The sequence below is a fragment of the Dromiciops gliroides genome, chromosome 3, assembly GCF_019393635.1.
Source record: "Dromiciops gliroides isolate mDroGli1 chromosome 3, mDroGli1.pri, whole genome shotgun sequence".
NCBI lineage: Eukaryota > Metazoa > Chordata > Mammalia > Microbiotheria > Microbiotheriidae > Dromiciops > Dromiciops gliroides.
Genome location: NC_057863.1, coordinates 419,435,169 through 419,452,833, shown reverse-complemented (window position 1 = coordinate 419,452,833; position 17,665 = coordinate 419,435,169). Strand labels below are relative to the sequence as shown.

The following is a 17,665-nucleotide window of genomic DNA, read 5'->3' as shown; positions in this document are numbered from 1 at the left end:
TCTGGAGATCACAGGGATTCTGGAGTAGTTTCTGGCTATCAGGTTTTCTGGTGTTTGTGGGTTAACAAAGTAAACAATTTAGTTCTCTAACACAGCCTAATGGATAAAGAAATCAACAATTCAGTAAGAATTCATTATGTTATTATGTACTATGGGAATACAAATACAAGCAAAAGTTGAGTCCCTTCCCTAAAGAAACTCACTTTCTAATGGGAGAAGATAACACATAAAAACAACAGGGAAAGGGTGAAGGGAGTTGGAGGAAGAAGGAGAAATAATATCCCCTTGTGGGGAATGGTGGAGGAAATCTGAAGAGTAAGTCAGGAGCAGAAAAGAGTGAACATGACTAGCCTGTGCACATTGCTTAAAGTGGAGGTTCTGAGAGGAACCAATCAATGAAATGAAGGTTCCACAGAAGCACAGTGAACTTGTAGGGTGAGTGGCACAACAGGGAAAGTCTGTAGAGTCAGGAACAGAGCCTGTAGAGGAGTGGATGTCCAGCTAAACTTCAATGATAGCAACTGACCTATCTTATAAACATTTATGAAGTGCCCACTGTGTGCTGGGTATTGCACTAGGCCCTGAGAATTCAAAGAGAAGCCAAAGATAGTGCCTCCCTCAAGGAGTTTACAATCTAATGAGGGAGACAAGTACAAACTATATACAGGATAAATAGGAAATAATTATCAGAAGGAAGGCACTAGAATTCATTGAGAAAGGCTTCTTATAAAAGGTGACATTTTAATTGAGATTTAAAGGAAGCCAGGGAAGTTATAGGTGGAGTTGAGGAGGGAGAGCATTCCAGGTATGGGGATGGGGGGGAGCAGGAGGAGGTGGGGGGACAGCCAGAGAGAATATGGGGAGCTGACAGATGGAGTGTCTTGTTTGTGGAACAGCCAGGAGGGTAGTGTCACTGGATCAAAGAGGTGGGGGACAAGGTTATGAAAAGCACTGAATGCTAAACAGAGTATTTTGTATTTTTTTTCTCTGTTTAGAATTTTATTTTCCAAATTACATGCCAAAACAAATTTTGACATCAATTTTTTAAAACTTTGTGTTCCAACTTCTTTTCCTCCCTTCCTTCCCACTCCCCTCCACCCCCAAGAACTCTAGCAATTCAGTATAAGTTATACATGAATAGTCATGGAAAACATCTCCATATTAGCTAGGTTGTGTGAGCAAACAGATAAAAACAAAACTTCAGATTAAGGAACTGTGAAAAAAAATATGCTTCAATCTGTTTTCAGATACCATCAGTTCTTTCTCTGTAGATGAATTGCAATTTTCATAAGTCCTTCAGAGTTATATTGGATCATTGCATTGCTGAAAATAACCATGTCCTTCCCAGCAGATCATCTTACACTCTTGATGTTCTTTTGTATATGGCACATTTCACTCTGCTTCAGTTCATGTAGGCCTTTCCAGGTTTTTCTGATAGCATCCTGTTCATCTTAACTTTTATATAGTACCTTAAACTTGACAAAGAATTTTCTTCACAATAGCCCAGCAAAGTAGGTACCATACGTTTTGCCATTATAGTCAATCATCATAACTATTTCCCTCCATCCTATTCCCTTCCCATGATATTTACTCTATTTCCTATCTTCTTTTACCCTATTCCTCTTCAAAAGTGTTTTGCTTCTAACTGCCCCCTCCCCTGCTCTGCTCTCCCTTCTTTCACCCTTCCCTCCTTATCCTCTTCCCCTCCTACTGGGTTAGATTACTCCTTCCAGTTGAGTATGTTATTCCCTCCTTGAGCCCACTCTGATGAGGTTAAGGTCTTTGAACTAATCCTGTGTTCTAAATTTTCTTCCTCCCTCCCTCCTCAACCCTCTCTATGAAATCAAGCAATTAAATGTCATTTTTGTGCAGTTATGCAGAACATCCTTCAAAAGTGTTTTGCTTTTTTCTGTTCCCTTCCCCAATCTTCTCTTCCTTCCTTCCCCTCTCCCCCCCCCCACCCCAATCTCCTTCCCCTCCCACTTTCCCTCAGGCAAAAATATATTACTATACCCACTTGAGCATGTATGTTATTTCCTCTTTGAGCCAATTCTGATGATAGTAAGGTTCACTCACTCCCCAACTCCTTCCCACTCTTCCCCTCCCCTCCATAAGCTTTTTCTTATTTCATTCATGTGAGCTACCTCTTCCCAGTACACCTCTCCCCTCTCCCCTCCCCCAGTGCATTCCTCCTACCCCTCAACCCTATTTTAAAGATGTCATCATGGGTTAGCTAGGTGGCACAGTGGACAAAGCACCAGCCTTGGACCCAGGAGGCCCCAAGCCGAAATCCAGCCCCAGACATGACACCCCACCCTGCCTGCCCCACAAAAAATAAGGGTAAACAAAAAAAATGCTTTACAGATATCATCCCTTCATATTCAGTTCAGACCTGTGTCTTTTAAGTGTATTCCTTTCAGCTACCTGAATACTGAGAAAGTTCTTATGAGTTTGAAGTATTATCTTCCCATGTAGGGATGTAAACAGTTTAATCTGTTTATATCCCTCATGATTTCTTTTTCCTGTTTACCTTTTTATGCTTCTCCAGGGTCTTGTATTTGAAAGTCAAATTTTCTATTCAGTTCAGGTCTTTTTATCACAAATGCCTAAAAGTTCTCTTTTTCACTGAAATCCCATTTTTCCCTCTGAAACATCATAATCAGTTTTTCTGGGTATGTGATTCTTGGCTGTAGTCCCAGTTCCTTTGCCCTCTGGAATATCATAGTCCATGACCTCCGGTCCCTTAAGGTAGATGCTGCTAGATTTTTTTATCCTTATTGTAGCCCCACATTATTTGAATTCCTTTTTTTTCTTGCTGCTTGCAATATTTTCTCCTTGACCTGGAAGCTCTGGAATTTGGCTATAAGATTCCTGGAGGTTTTCCTTTTGGAATCTCTTTCAGGAGGTGATCAGTGGATTCTTTCAATTTCTATTTTACCTTCTGCTTCTAGAATATCAGGGCAATTTTCCCTGACAATTTCTTGGAAGATGCTGTCTAAACTCTTATTTTGGTCATGGTTTTCAGGTAGTCCAGTGATTTTCAAATTACCTCTCCTGGATCTATTTTCCAGGTCAGCTCTTTTTCCAAGGAGATATTTCATATGGCCCTCTATTTTTTTTTTTTTATTAATTTGGATTTGCTTTATTGTGTCTTGGCTTCTCATAAAGTCACTAGCTTCCATTTGTTTAATCCTAATTCTTAGGCAATTATTTTCTTTTGAGAGCTTTTGTATCTCCTTTTCCATTTGGCTTTTCAAACTGTTGATTTTTTTCTCATGACTCTCCTGCATCACTCAGTTCTCTTTTCATTCTTTCCTCCATCTCTCTAAATCTTCCTTCCATCTCTCCTACTTTCTCTTCAAAGTCCCTTTTGAGCATTTCCATGGCCTGAGACCAATTCATATTTTTCTTGGAAGCTTTGGATGTAGGTGCCCTGAGGTTATCCTCTTCTGAGGGTGCACCTCGATCTTCCTTATTGCTAAAGAAACTTTCTATAGTTCTCAACTTTCTTTGCTTGCTCATCTTACCAATCTTTTACTTGACTTTTAACTCCCTCTTACAGTGGGGCCCTACTTCCAAGCTACACTGTCCCAAGCTTCAGAGGGTCCCAGGTGTTTCAGTTTGAGGGAGGGCAGGTATTTCTCTCGCTTGGCCTGTTCTTTGGTCTGAAGATAACCTCAAGTCACCTTGTTAATTAATCGGTCAGCAAAAGTTTGTGTGCTGTTTCTTAGCTTCAACAAACCTGTTCCCCTTCCCTACCTGGACCTCCTACCACTCAAGATTTCTTCCTGGTTCCCTCCTAGGGTGGGATAGCTGAATTCCTACTTAGGTCCCATAGACACCCCTGTATTTCCCCCCCCTGGCCAGTCATTCAGCCCTCTCACCTGACCATAAGCTTAGTTTCAGAAGACGCTGGTGCTGCAGCTGATTTGGCAGCTCAGGGGTAAGTTTCTCTGGTGCAGCCTGCCTGGGGACTGTGTCAGTGTGATCATGGGGCTGGACTCTTCTTGCAGCCCAGAACGGCCCCCTATGATCTGTCTTTGGCTGAAAAATAATCTCAGCCCATCTTTTTGTAGGTTTTGCTGTTCCGGGGGTTGTTTTATTGCTGTTTTGGGGGTAATTGTCTCAGGAGCTCTGTTTGTTTAATGTCTTTCTGCTGCCATCTTGATTCCACTCCCAAATATTTTGTATTTGATCTTGGAGACAAGAGGGAGCCCCTGGTATAATTGGATGTACACTTGGGGAAATGCCTTCAGTGGCTGAATGAAGGATGGATTGGTGTGGGAAGAGACCTGAGCAGGCTGACTCACCAGTAGGCTACTGCAATAGTCTAAGCATGAGATGATGAGGGCCTGCACCAGAGTGGTGCCAGTAGCAGAGGAGAGAAGGGGGCACATTAGATGTTGCAAAGGTAAAATCAACAGGCCTAAGTAACAGGTTGAATACGGGGTGGGGGAAATGAGGAATCAAGGAAGACTGCTTCTAGATGATGGGCCTGAGGGGCTGGCTATGATAGCCCTCAACAGTAACAGGGAAGGGGGGTGGGGTGGGGAGGAAGGTTTAAGGGGAAAGATATGAGTTTCACTTTGGACATAAGGAGTTTAAGATGCCTACTGGATATCTAATTCTAGATGTCTGAAAGGTGGCTGGAGATGTGAGATTGGAGGTCACTGGAGAGTTTTAGGGCTGGTAGGCAGATTTAAGAATTATCAGCATAGAGATGTGAATCAAATCCATGGGAGCAGACAAATTCCCCAAGTGCAGTAGCATGGAGGGAGAAGTCAAGAGGGCTCAGGACAGAACCCTGAAGGATACTTAGGGTTAGAGGGCATGATCTGGAAGGAGACAGAGCAGTGGTCAGATAGGTAGGAGGAAAACCAGGAGAGAGTGGTATCCCAAAAGTCTAGAGAGAAGAGAGTATCAAGGAGAAGGGGGTGATCCACGTTGCCAACAGCTGCAGAGAAGTCCAGGAGGAGGACTGAGAAAAGATGGATGTGAGAGCAGAGGGAAATGACCAGGTGTTTTGTTCTCCTAGTTTCTAGCTTTAGTCTTTGTTGTTCTTTGAGGCTTGGGGGCCTCTCCCAGGAGGCTAGAACTACACAGAAACTTCCTTTTGTCTCACTACAAGTTTAGATTCTAGAATTCTCTTCTCTATCCCAAAGGGTAGTAATGCCAACAAACTTTGCTTTTGCTGCATTCCTAAACTCTCAAACTTGGTGTTTCTGAACTGGCCTTAAGAATCAGAAAAGCTGGGTTTTCCAGTATAAGTTACACACTAACTATAGCTTTGAGACCATAGGCTACGTTAAACTTTCAGTTGCCCCCAGGAAATTTTCTTCTTTTTTTTTTTTTGGTGAGGCAATTGAGGTTAAGTGACTTGCCCAGGGTCACACAGGTAGTAAGTGTTAAGTGTCTGAGGCCGAATTTGAACTCAGATCCTCCTGAATCCAAGGCCAGTGCTCTATCCACTGCGCCACCTAGCTGCCCTGGAAATTTTCTAATACTGTAAGTTTAAGAAGAGTTGCTAATCTCTCTCAGTGGCAGCTAGGTGGTATGGTACAGTGCTGGACCTGGAATCAGGAAGACCTAATTTCAAATCTCACCTCAGGCAAACCATATTGACTAGCTGTGCCACCCTGGGTGTGTTACTTAAATGCCAAGCCTCAGTTTCTTTACTTATAAAATGGGGATAATAAAATTATCTATTTCTTAGAGTTGTTGGGAAGACCGAATGAGATATGTGTAGTAGATATTAAGATTTCCAATGAAAACCAGATATTTAGAAATACTTTTCACATCAGACTAAAGGAATATTGTAGATATAGTTCAACAAGCTCTTAGTAAAGGATTTTATAAAGTCTCATACTTTTTATGTTGTAAAAACGATGAGATATGGGCTAAGAAGAGTTTAACCACCAGGTAGGTTTGGAATTGATAGAATGATCAGACACAAAGAGTCATCATAAATGGCTCAAAGTCAACTTAGCAGAGGTTGGAATACTGCTGGAAACTGTGCTTGGTTACTCTATGCTGCTTAACATTTTAATCAATAACTTGAAAATGAAGGCATAAATAAGATGCTTATCAAACTTGAAGATGGCACAAAACTGAGAGGCACAGATAATGTCATGTAATGCTGGACTATATTTAATAAGGTAAAACTTAGTAGGGAGAAATATAAAGTCATATATTTGGCTTAACAAAGTCGATTTCACAAATTCAAGATTTGGCTACTGTTATGGAGGAAGGGTGGGAGTAAACCGTCATACATCTCAAAAAGATCTCAAAGTTTTAGTGGATACCAAATTTAACAGGAGTCACCAGCAAGTACTATTAGTCAAGAAACTAAGGCAATCATCAGCCTGGGAGGGTCAGGAGCCCGGCACCAGTCTGCCCTCCTTAGGCTACCTTTCAAGTATTGTGCTCCCTTTTGGGTTCCATGTTAATAGGAAGACCGCTGATAGGTTGTAAAGATTCCAAAGGACAGCAACCAAGACAGTGAGACGCCTCAAGTTCATGCCATATGACAGCTGGTTGAAGGAACTGTAGATGTTTAGGGCCATCATATGGAAGAAGTAGTAGACATTTTCTACTTGGCATCAGAGGACAAAACCAGGCGCAATGGTTGATAATTGTAATGAGGAAGATTTATAGGCTTGAAACCAGGAAACCTTCCTAACAATCAATAATAAACATTTGTTAAGCACCTACTATGTTCCAGGCACCATACTAAGTACTAACAATTAGAGAAAGTCCAAAATGGAAAGGGATGACTCCAGAAGTGGTAGGTTGTTCCTTTCTAGAATTCTTTAAGTAATGGTTAGATGATCACTTGTAAGGTATGTATGGAAATTCTTGGTCATAAATGGAAAGGATGTTGGAAGAGATGTACTATGATGTCCCTGACAACTCTGGGTTTCTGAGAAATAACAGTGCTAAAATGAATATTAAATGTAGAAATGAAGAATTTCAATGGGATCATAGAGTCCTCTGCTATCATTAAACTCTATCTTTTGTACTATTTCTATACCTACTGAGTTTCATTAACATGAAAGGATTCTGATGTGGGAATTCCCTGCACTAACATAGATTGCAACCTGTCTAACTTTGCAGTACATTGTAATGGATAGGAACTGTCCTGAGAGTCACCTCTGATACACACTGGTTTGTGTGATCCTGGCCAAGTCACAGCCTCTCAGAGCTCTAGGGAACTCTCTAAGGCTGTAAGTTGTGGAGATAATGATGACCTGTATTGGTAGAAGGAATTTCTTCATTCAGGAGTTCTGCATATCATTGAAATCCTAAATCCACTCTCTATCCCTAGTTTAATATATAGTTTATGAATTGAATGCTGTATATTTTGCTAATTCAATAATTTGTGGATATGATAATGACCTAAAGATACTATTTTTCTTATTTCTAGGATATTTGTTTAAGAGCAGGCTATGCAATAACTCTTTTTGCATTCAATAATCGCTATCAACAGTACCTAATATTGGAAAGTGGAGCAATTTCCATATCTATTTTTGAACCTTTTCTGAAATCGGATATTGAGACTGAAAGGGCAATGGCAGCATTTCAGGTATAACAGTAGATTATAGTTCCCAAATCAGTAAATACTTAAATTTAGAACAATATTACAAGTAATTCGAAAAACCTTCCTGGAGGCAGCCAGGTGGCGCAGTGGATCAAGTACTGGTCCTGGATTCAGAAGTACCTGAGTTCAAATCCGGCCTCAAACACTTGATACTTACTAGCTGTGTGATCCTGGGCAAGTCACTTAACCCTCATTGCCCCGCAAAAAAACCAAAAAACCTTCCCCCAAATTTTGACGTGTAAAATTTGTATTTGCCTTGTACAGTATTACTCTTTTTTTCCCCCCAAGCCCCATGTCCCCAATAGGTAGATTAACTTGCTAGCAGCAAATTAAGCGTGGTTAACAGATTATATAATACATGCATGATGTTAATACAAAACCAATAAACATTCTAAGAGAGAAAAAAATAAAACAAGAACATGCATCAATTATTATATACATCATCAAACACAATATAATCTCATGCAAGGCACACATTGTATGGGTAAGCATTTGTGTTATTGTCTAATTACATGTGTAACATTCCCCCCCACCCCACCCCGTTTCACTGGGAACATGTCAAATTAGTCTGATCATTATAATGCCAGATAGCCCTTGCCCTTCTATGACTTACTAACTGATCTACCCCTGTACTTTTCTTTTCATTATCTTTTATCTTACTCCCTTTGGGAAATAACTGTAGCCACCACAACTGTTTCTATTTCTTCTCCACGTTCCACATAATTCTCAAGGTTACATACACCGTGAGAAGGGGTAGATTTACTCCTGAAGGTCACTGAAGAGGTAGCAGTGACCCCAAGATGAGCAGAGGATCTAGTTACTGCGGTCTCCCAATTTTTTCCTTACACTTTCCTACCTGGTAGGAGAAAACAAAGTGAATAAAATTTTTTAGTTCCAACTGTTTCCTGTGATTCCTACTCCAGAGAACAAATCTGATGTCTTGCTTTGTTTTCAGATAATCGTGTTAGCCAAAGTTATCGTAGACGTGGATCACATTACTTTGTCTGCAAGAGGCATTACTATTTTAGTTGATCTTCTGTATTCATGTAAGACAGCTACTCTGGTCTTAACAGGTAAGGAAATAATAAAAGTCATATGTAAAATTATTTTCATTAACTATTTTATAGCAATAGGTGTTAACTCAAGTGATAATGAGTAATTCTGTAAAGAGTGGTTTGGGGCTTAGGTTCCTATGAACCTGTCTCTTCCATTAGACTGTGAGATCCTTGAGAATTGGGACTGTCCTTCTTTTTGTATCCCCAGGGCTTACCATAATGCCTAGCACATAGTAGGTTCTTAATAAATATTTAATGATTGACTGACCTGTGTGGGGAAGCCTTGGAGAGACTTCCAGTACTAGGAGAATTCTAGAAAAACACAAGCAATAAATATAATCACTGAAATTGTGTTTTGATTATTTTCCTGGGATACAGAATTGTGTGTTTTTCCCCCCAAACAAGATGACAGTACTCTCTACCATTAGGAGAGTGAACACTTGATTTTTTTTCCAGTTGTGGTAGACATATTTGTACCCATTTACAACAATACACACGTATGAGTTGTCTGGTCACATTTAATAGAGTATTTTATGGCCACAAAGCTTTCTTCAATCCTTTGTAGATGAAAGTAAATTCTCCCTACTCTGATCTTTCAAAGAATTTCATTTGTACTGCTTTATTAAACATTTGTTTGATTTTGCTTTACGCAAAAATTTACATATCCTTTTGTGTAACAATTTTGTCTATTCTTTTATAGGAAATTTGATAGCTAGCTTGACTCATACCACAGCTGGTATTACAGAAGCCTTTACCACACTGAGGACAATTCAAAGGCTTTGCTACCACTTGTACTCGGAAAAAGAAGAGGTAAAACAGAAAATTTCACCCTGCCTAAGTAATATAAGGAAGGTATAATTTTTCCTTTTCTCACTTCCCTGTTAGTAGCTTCATAATTTTGGTTCATAACCCATAAACTTTGGTTCATAGTAACAACAGCTTAAAAGGTGAGAGGATTTTTTTTAGTAATATTTACTTCTCATCTTTTATTCCTGTTATCCAATGATCCAAAAGTTAACAGCCATTAACTTAATTCTTAAATCAAAGCGCAACTCCAGAATAGAATTGACTATGAAGGAATTGGTCATCCCTTAATTTTTTTTTTTTTGAATGTGGAGAGCATTTCCCATCATGAGCCCCATGGAAATATCTTGCATCATTGTATAGCTGAGAAAAGCAGTCTGTCACAGCTGATCATCACATAATGTCGCTGTTACTGTGTAGTGTGGAGCTTTCTTTTTTTGTTTTTTTGTTTTCTGGTGAGGCAATTGGGGTTAAGTGACTTGCCCAGGGTCACACAGCTAGTAAGTATTAAGTGTCTGAGGCTGGATTTGAACTCAGGTCCTCCTGAATCCAGGGCTAGTGCTTTATCCACTGTGCCACCTAGCTGCCCCCATCCCTTAATTTTTATGTTAGAATTTTTTTTCTCCTTTTTACCACTTTTGGTGAAAAGGAGAAAAACATTATGACAAAAAATTAATTTTTAGCCGTCACATATAAGACATAAGAAAAATTGCGTTAGATGACTATAAGCCTAAATAAGTACCATAAACTAACAGAACCAGTGGTTAGCTAGTGGTGTATGTGGGTGAGAGGTGGTATGCCAGCTAATATACTGGTTTGGTGCTAAGTGCTCCCCCACTACCCTCTTGTGAGTAAGAGCAATAAAGACTCAGAAATAATGGTCATTATACCAGTCTGGAATGAACTCCTGTGTCAGGTCCTGAAACATATATATGCCAACCCCTGCTTCATACTCAGTATGGCAGATTTTTAAAGACAATGACTAGATCTTCTTCTGGGACCTCCTAAGCTATCCCTATATTCTTTCTCTCCTGACCTTTGGGCAATATTGTAAGCATCATTGAAATGTATGAAACATACATTATTTGTTTACATATGTATGTATTCATAGCAGTATGAAACATATTGCCCTCACTAGGAGCATATGTGTGGCTGTTCTACTTTTGTCAGTTTCATCTGTCAAATAAGGTGGTTGGAATAGACATTCTTTTATGATTCTGTTGTAGGGCGATACATATCTACCATTAAAAAATATTGGGTTAATTCCTATTAAATATTTGATGAGGGACTCAGAAAATTTGAAATTAAAAAAAAAATGAAAATCAGCAACCAAGAAGGAAATGTTTCTGTTTCATTTATTTAGGTTCGTATATCTTGTGCCTGTGCTCTTGGCTACTTAACTTATAATGCAAATGCTTACCGACACTTGTTAAAGGAATGCAGGAATAAGCCAAATCAATTCCTTCGTTTAATGAATAACATCAGCAAAGATGCAAGTATTAGCCCAGATTTTGTAAAGGAATTTCAAATGCAAAAAAAAGTTGGGCTGCCTTCTATAAGGTACCATGCATTTATCTGAAATTATGGTAATGAAGTTATATTTAGGTAGCTTCTTTTTAGTTAGATTTACATAGATGGTTCAATTAGATTTCAAAATGTCCAGTGAAAATTAGATATTCAGAAATATTTCTGACAGGCATAATGCCAGTTGGTGAACCTGAAAGCCTACCTTGGGGGCCTGGATTAGTTCTGATCCCAAATCTAGATTAGAAGACCTAGATAATGAGGGGTACAAGTTGACTAGGGTTATCCTTATTCCAGAGAATTCCTAGAAAGTTATATTATTTACAGATAAGATCCAAAGTAGAACGATAGGACAACCTTGAAACCAATCTTCATGTCAGCAGTGTTTTTTCCAAATCCACAGAGCCTCACACTTTCTACTCAAACCCATACATTAACAAAAATCCCCTGTACCATATACTGGAGGAGTAGTCATCAAGCCTGTGCTTGATGACCACCAGGGAGTGGCAAAGGGTTAATCCAGAACTAGGCCAAACACTTGGGTTCAACTCTGAAAGGCTAGAAAATGACTAAGTCAGATGCGTGGTTGTAGATGAGATGAAATATGTGGTGTTTTCTTTAATTTACAATAAAATCCCTCCTTAGAGCTTCAAGGTTTTATTTTATGTAACTCTTTTTGTACTTTCTTTAATTAAATCTCTTTGGATAGAGCCCAAGATGGATTTACTTTTCCCCAAATTTCATATTACCGCTTATGTTACCAGAAGTTTTTTAACTATACAATATGATATAAAAGAACCACTGTTGTAGTATTCTACAATTAACATTTGTTATCTAGATGTCAGAGAATTTGGTGTCATGGATAATCAAGTATTCTAACTAATACAGAATGTACCACAGAAAGGTCACTAATTTCTCAAAAGAATTAGAATACAGCAACACTGAATACTAAAATGAATCCAAACAAAAGTTAATTTTTCTCTAATTCAGAGGGAAATTCTGGATATTTAAGTATTTCTGGGGGCCCATCATTATAAATAAACATTTATAGTGAACTAGTGATGCATGTAGTTGATAAAAGATTTTTGGATGAAGAAATGCTATACAAACACAATTTACTGTATAAATTTATTATTAGTAGGCATATACCACCAAATTATACTAATGCGTCCTATGAAAAACTATTTAGAAATAAATAGCATTTAAGGAGTCATGAGTTCCAAGGGAATATTATAAATGACATTCATTTCTGAGTAGCTAAAATTTAGATTAGAAAAGCTTAAATTAGGTTTACATAGAGACCTTAAATTTTAGATTTAAAATAGTAATACCAAGTACCCCTTCTCCCATTTCTTCCTTCCCTTCCACTAGAAATCCTGGAAATTTCTTACCTAGTGTGTGGAGTTGCTCCACATATGTCCCTACATATATGGTGGGCCTTAATGTTTAGTGGGTGGAAGTAGGCTCTCAAGTTTGCCTACAATCTCATCATACCTTCACAAGTTCATTATCTTCCCCTTCTACCTCATGATCAATCAATCAACCAACCAATCAACATTTATTAAGTGCCTACTATATGCCAGGCACTATGCTAAGCCCCCTTGGGGCATTGTTTGCTTTATTTTATGACCAAGTGGCAACACAGATTGAGAACCTATTCTCTCCAATTTTAGTTTCTCTGAAAAAATAAATAGAATGATACTGGCCCATTTAGGGTGGGAGAGGGCAGGAGGTATGGAGGAGAGGGCCTTCCTAGTGACTTATCAGGTTGCTTTGGCTCTATTCAGTAACTCTTTCTTTACTGGATTGAGTTTTACAGGTTTATAGGCACATTATTCCTCAATCTCAACCAGTAAGAAAACAGTTAATATTTCTGAGGATTAGTGGCCATCAATGGGCAATGGGGAGGTGCCATATTATGGTGGAACTTAGTTATAATTCATTAGTGATCTTAACATGTATGGATATAACTGTACAACTCAGCAGTGTCAAAAGCAAGCTAAATCTGGAAGGTTGAATTAGAGCATTAGTGACTGCATATGGGGTAGAAGTGATCTTAAAAAGAACCAAACAATCAAACTATATATGGTATAAGTATTTATGATGGTTCCATAGATCAACTCACCATCCCTGTGACTTCCCAAACATTCCCTTCCCTGGCTATCACTCCCATTTATATGCTGACTTCCTCTATTAGAATATAAATTCTTTGAAGGCAGCAACTGTTCCTCTATTTGTATTCTTAGTGTTCAACACAGAATAAGCACTTAATGAATACATTCTAACTTGTAATTTCCTTTTCAGTCTGGAGATAAATGGAGGCCCATCCATAATTCCTGTCTTTAAAAAAGGTAATGTTTTTCTTAAGAAATTTTTGGCTAGTTGAAGCTGGATTATTTATTCTCTTTGTGGCCATGAAGGTGTTAAAAACCATAACTAATTCTTTGCCCACATGCATTCTCCACTTCAGTCAAATGTATGCTTGGTATGATATTATGATCTGTACCTCAGATACCACTAATCTATGAAGATTTTGACTGGGCAAATTCATGTGATAGAATTCTAAAGGATTTTTGGTGGGGGGTGAGGGGAGAATCACTGTGATTATCTTCTATTTCATAAGAAGCAGCATAATACGGAAGAATAACCACTGAACCAGTCAGGAGATTTAGGTACTAGTCCTGAGTCTGCTACTAACTAGTTATGTGGACTTGGGCAAATCACTTAAATCTCTCTGAGATTTAGTTTTCTTATTTAGAAAAGTTGGATCAGATGACCTCTAAGCTCCCTTCTAAAAATTCTCTATTCCCATCTAAAAGTTTCAAGTGTATTCCTTCTGCCTAAAACACAGCCCTACCACGTCCTCTCCCATGCAAGATTCACAATTCCCCCCAAAACTTTTCTCTCACTCATCTTGATTTAATTAATGATTTTTTTCCACAGCAATTTCATATACTTAATGCTCACTCTGGACTTGTAAGAGTTAATAAAGTTAATAAAGATTTAATAAAATAGTTAATGAAAATAATAAGAATAAAGTAATAAAAGAACCTATAAAAGGCAAAAATCAGACTCATTACTCTATTATCACAGTTCTAATGGCCAAGAACATGAACTGAATTTTGAAATGGGAAAATCAAATCCATCTCCCCTTTACTTTAGGATTCAGTACTGTGACAAAAATCTGAGAATAATAATTGTAATTCTGGTTCTCTAATTTCTAGGTAAAGAACACAGAAGAAAAGTAAAAGCTAAAATTCAGCCTAAAGATTCTTTGCTTATAATACCTCGTACAGGCAACTTAATAGGAAGACTCAAAGCAACAAGGTTCACTACTTCTCGTAGAATGTTTTCTTTTTCAACTTCAGCTTCATCAGATATTATAAAAGTCTCAAGGCCAAGAATCATGGCTTTGAGCCAACTCAAGGAAATTAAACAGAAGAAAGCCACCCATGACACTCAGGAAAACCCTCAAACCACTTCAACATGAAAACATTCTTGGCTAGAGAGCCTGGTAACATTTTAAAAGAGGAATTTCCAAGTACTGATATTGGAAAATTGGTTCAATGAGTAAAACTTTCTGTAGTAAATTAGAATAACTGCACTCAAACCTAATAAAATTTCATGATGGACACAATGGCAACAAATGAATATTTATGTCATAAGCAGCATTTTAAAACAAGTATGTAAGGAGGATAAAGAGGCCTGGCTGGAGCACACTACTCCTCTTCTTTTAGGCTGTAATTCCCAAAGTGTCCCTCACCCAAATAAAGTGTCCCTCACTCAAATAAAGGCAGGAGACAAGAAAGGATCTTGATCAGCTGATGACCCTGAATAACTGTGCTGCATGGGAGATAAAGGAAGTATGCATGGTGGGGGCTACTCAATAGGCCCAAAGCTGTGATGAGAGGAAAGTGCCAGTATGATAGTCAAATAAAATGATACCTCTTTATCTAATCATTGGTACTTAAGGGTGTATGAGAGCTTAGAGTACTAGTTTTTATAAGTCTGTCACAGTTTCCTTCACTTAATTTGTATTCAATCAAGCAAGAAAACAAACAAATGCTTATTAAATACCTACTACGCACCAGGCACTGTGGATGCAATTATTACTAATCACTTGCCTCAGGTGATTTTTTTTAATTGGCTAAATTTAGAAAGCATACAAAAGATCATAAGAGGTAAATGACCCTACCTAAAACATTAATAATGTATATCCTAAAACGTTCCATAAAAAATATCATAATTATTTCCCCAGAGGAAAAGAAGGCACTGCTGACAGTGACTTTATCATGTATAAAAGTAGGCCTGAAAAGTAGGAAGCTCATGAACTCTTTCTTTTCATAAGACTGAAGGCTTGCCTGGCAGGTGCAAAGGCTGGCCTTTTTTGGAATACTTGCTGCCTTTGATTAAAATGAATTACTCTATTTCTGATCAATGCACACCAGAGTGACTTGTCTACCGCTGTTATTTTATGGCAGTCCATGGCTGGTCTGGTCGGGCAAACTGGGATTTAGTATGTCCTTAAAAACCCCTTTTCCTCATCTGTCCTGCTTGCAGTTGTCCCACTTGAGCTCGCCATAGAGCAGCTGCTTTGATATCTATCCTGCTGCAATCCATTCTTCACTTCTGACCTTCTCAGCAGATTTCTAGTATAGCTAAGTATAATTTTATATATATATAAGTATAATAATAAGTATAATTAATATATTGTTGTTAGTGTAACCATTTCCCCCAATATATCACTTGAAAAGCACATAAGCAATTTTAAAAAACATTTGGCCTTCACAGTAAATTCTAAATTAATAGCTTTGCTATTCTATGCTGCATCTTGTGCAGTGAGGTAAAATCCGTGGAATCGGGAAACAGGCACATTTACTACTAAAAAAGGGAGAGTGAATAAAGGACTTTAAAGAATTTGCCATTCTTTGCCATCCATGGGAGATCTATCTATCTATCTATCTATCTATCTATCTATCTATCTATCTATCTATCTATCTATCTATCTATCTATCTATCTACAAATTTTAATACTGAAACACACCTCCCCAAGTGAAAAAACCAGGAGCTATCTCTGGAAACCATGGAAGCAAAGACTACTTTGGCTAGAGTCAGCTTTGAAACTGGCTCCATGACAGATTGCAAGGTTTTCAAATCTCCTACAGTGGCAGAGCTGTAGACATGTCTATGTTTTCAGCTATGAGGGGCAAGGGCATTTTTCCTGCCTCTAAGGGGGCCAGCTCAAGATCTATATAATTATCTTGATGCAGCTACAGAACTACCATGTTTGAAATACTGAATGGTGGACTCTCATCCAATATTCTTTCCTGTCTCTTTTCCTAGTTCTCTAATGGGGTTAAAATCTATACATAAATATAGGATTTTCATAAATGCATCATTCAGTTTTAATGCTTTTAACACAGAAATCTTTTAACAAACAATCTTTCTGGCAATGAGAAGAAATTCTAGTGAATTCAGTGATTCTGAGAGCAAGAGTCATCATTTACCTTGTCTGCTGTACCTATTGTTTAATTTGTCATAGGATATGAAATAATACATTACATGCAATTATGCAATGTAGCCATCCTAAACATTAATAAAGTTGCTTTTAAATGCCACATAATAACACTTAAATAGAGCTTGAAGATTTGCAAAGAATTATACAAATGTTATCTAATCCTCATAACAACCCTGAAGGGAAGGTACTACTATTATCCCCATCTTACAATTCAGGAAATTGAAGCAGAGAGGTTAAGTGATTTGCCCCAGGGCCACGGTTACTAAATATCTGAGATAGAATTTGAACTCAGGATTTCCTGACTCTAAGTCTGGCACTTAATCACTATGCCACCTAGCTGCTTATATACATATGTATAGTATAGTAAGTCTATAAGCCATATTATTGTTTAAAGGTATACAAGGATTTTACGAAGACTCTTTACATGTTTTCACTTGTAATAATTTTTTCCATTTCTAAAGAAGATGGACTACTTGCTAATACTTCCACCTAGTCAACCATCTCCTTCACTCAGATGCAGGTGGAGGTAAACTAGCTTAACACTCTGAGCATAAGGGCCCTAAGAATGGCACCTTCCAGCCTAGCTTCCAGCCTGGCTTCACATCCATTGCCCTGTAGAGACCCAACCCAGCAATGGGATCTGCAGGCCCCTGCTCCTCAACAACCCCAATTATTAAAGACCTAGTAAAGAAGACTCTGGCCCTCAAAGTCCTTAGCACTGTTAAATAGTTCAGTGTCAGAAACAGATACCATTTTATTAACAGAAATGACCATAAAGGGGCAGCTAGGTGGCACAGTGGATAAAGCACTGGCCCTGGATTCAGGGGAACCTGAGTTCAAATCTGGCCACAGACACTTGACACTAGCTGTGTGACCTGGTGCAAGTCACTTAACCCTCATTGCCCCGCAAAAAAAAGACCATAAAGATGGATTCCCATCTGCCTTGCTGCTGCATCATAAGGACCAATGAATATTTCCATCTGACTTGCAGCTGAATTCTCTTATAAACTGTTACACCTGTTAGAATATGAGCTCCCTGACAGCAAAGACTATCTCACTTTTCTTTCTGTATCCCTAGTGCTTAGCATATGGTAAGCACTTAATAATAAGCATTCATTCATTCACTCATAAATTCATTCATTCACTCACTCATATTATGACTACCTT

General features: G+C 38.4%; 1 protein-coding gene across 1 annotated transcript in view; it reads left to right on the top strand.

Annotated features, from left to right (window-relative positions):
• The window catches only part of ANKAR (ankyrin and armadillo repeat containing), a 92,485-nt gene extending 77,400 nt beyond the window's left edge, over positions 1 to 15,085 (top strand). Inside the window, exons 17-22 of the mRNA XM_043996621.1 lie at positions 7,424 to 7,582; positions 8,553 to 8,670; positions 9,353 to 9,462; positions 10,820 to 11,016; positions 13,285 to 13,331; positions 14,205 to 15,085. Coding sequence (XP_043852556.1) covers positions 7,424 to 7,582; positions 8,553 to 8,670; positions 9,353 to 9,462; positions 10,820 to 11,016; positions 13,285 to 13,331; positions 14,205 to 14,470 — 897 coding nt within the window. The 3' untranslated portion in view covers positions 14,471 to 15,085. The remainder of the gene's footprint in view (positions 1 to 7,423; positions 7,583 to 8,552; positions 8,671 to 9,352; positions 9,463 to 10,819; positions 11,017 to 13,284; positions 13,332 to 14,204) is intronic.
• Positions 15,086 to 17,665: the final 2,580 nt, after the last annotated feature.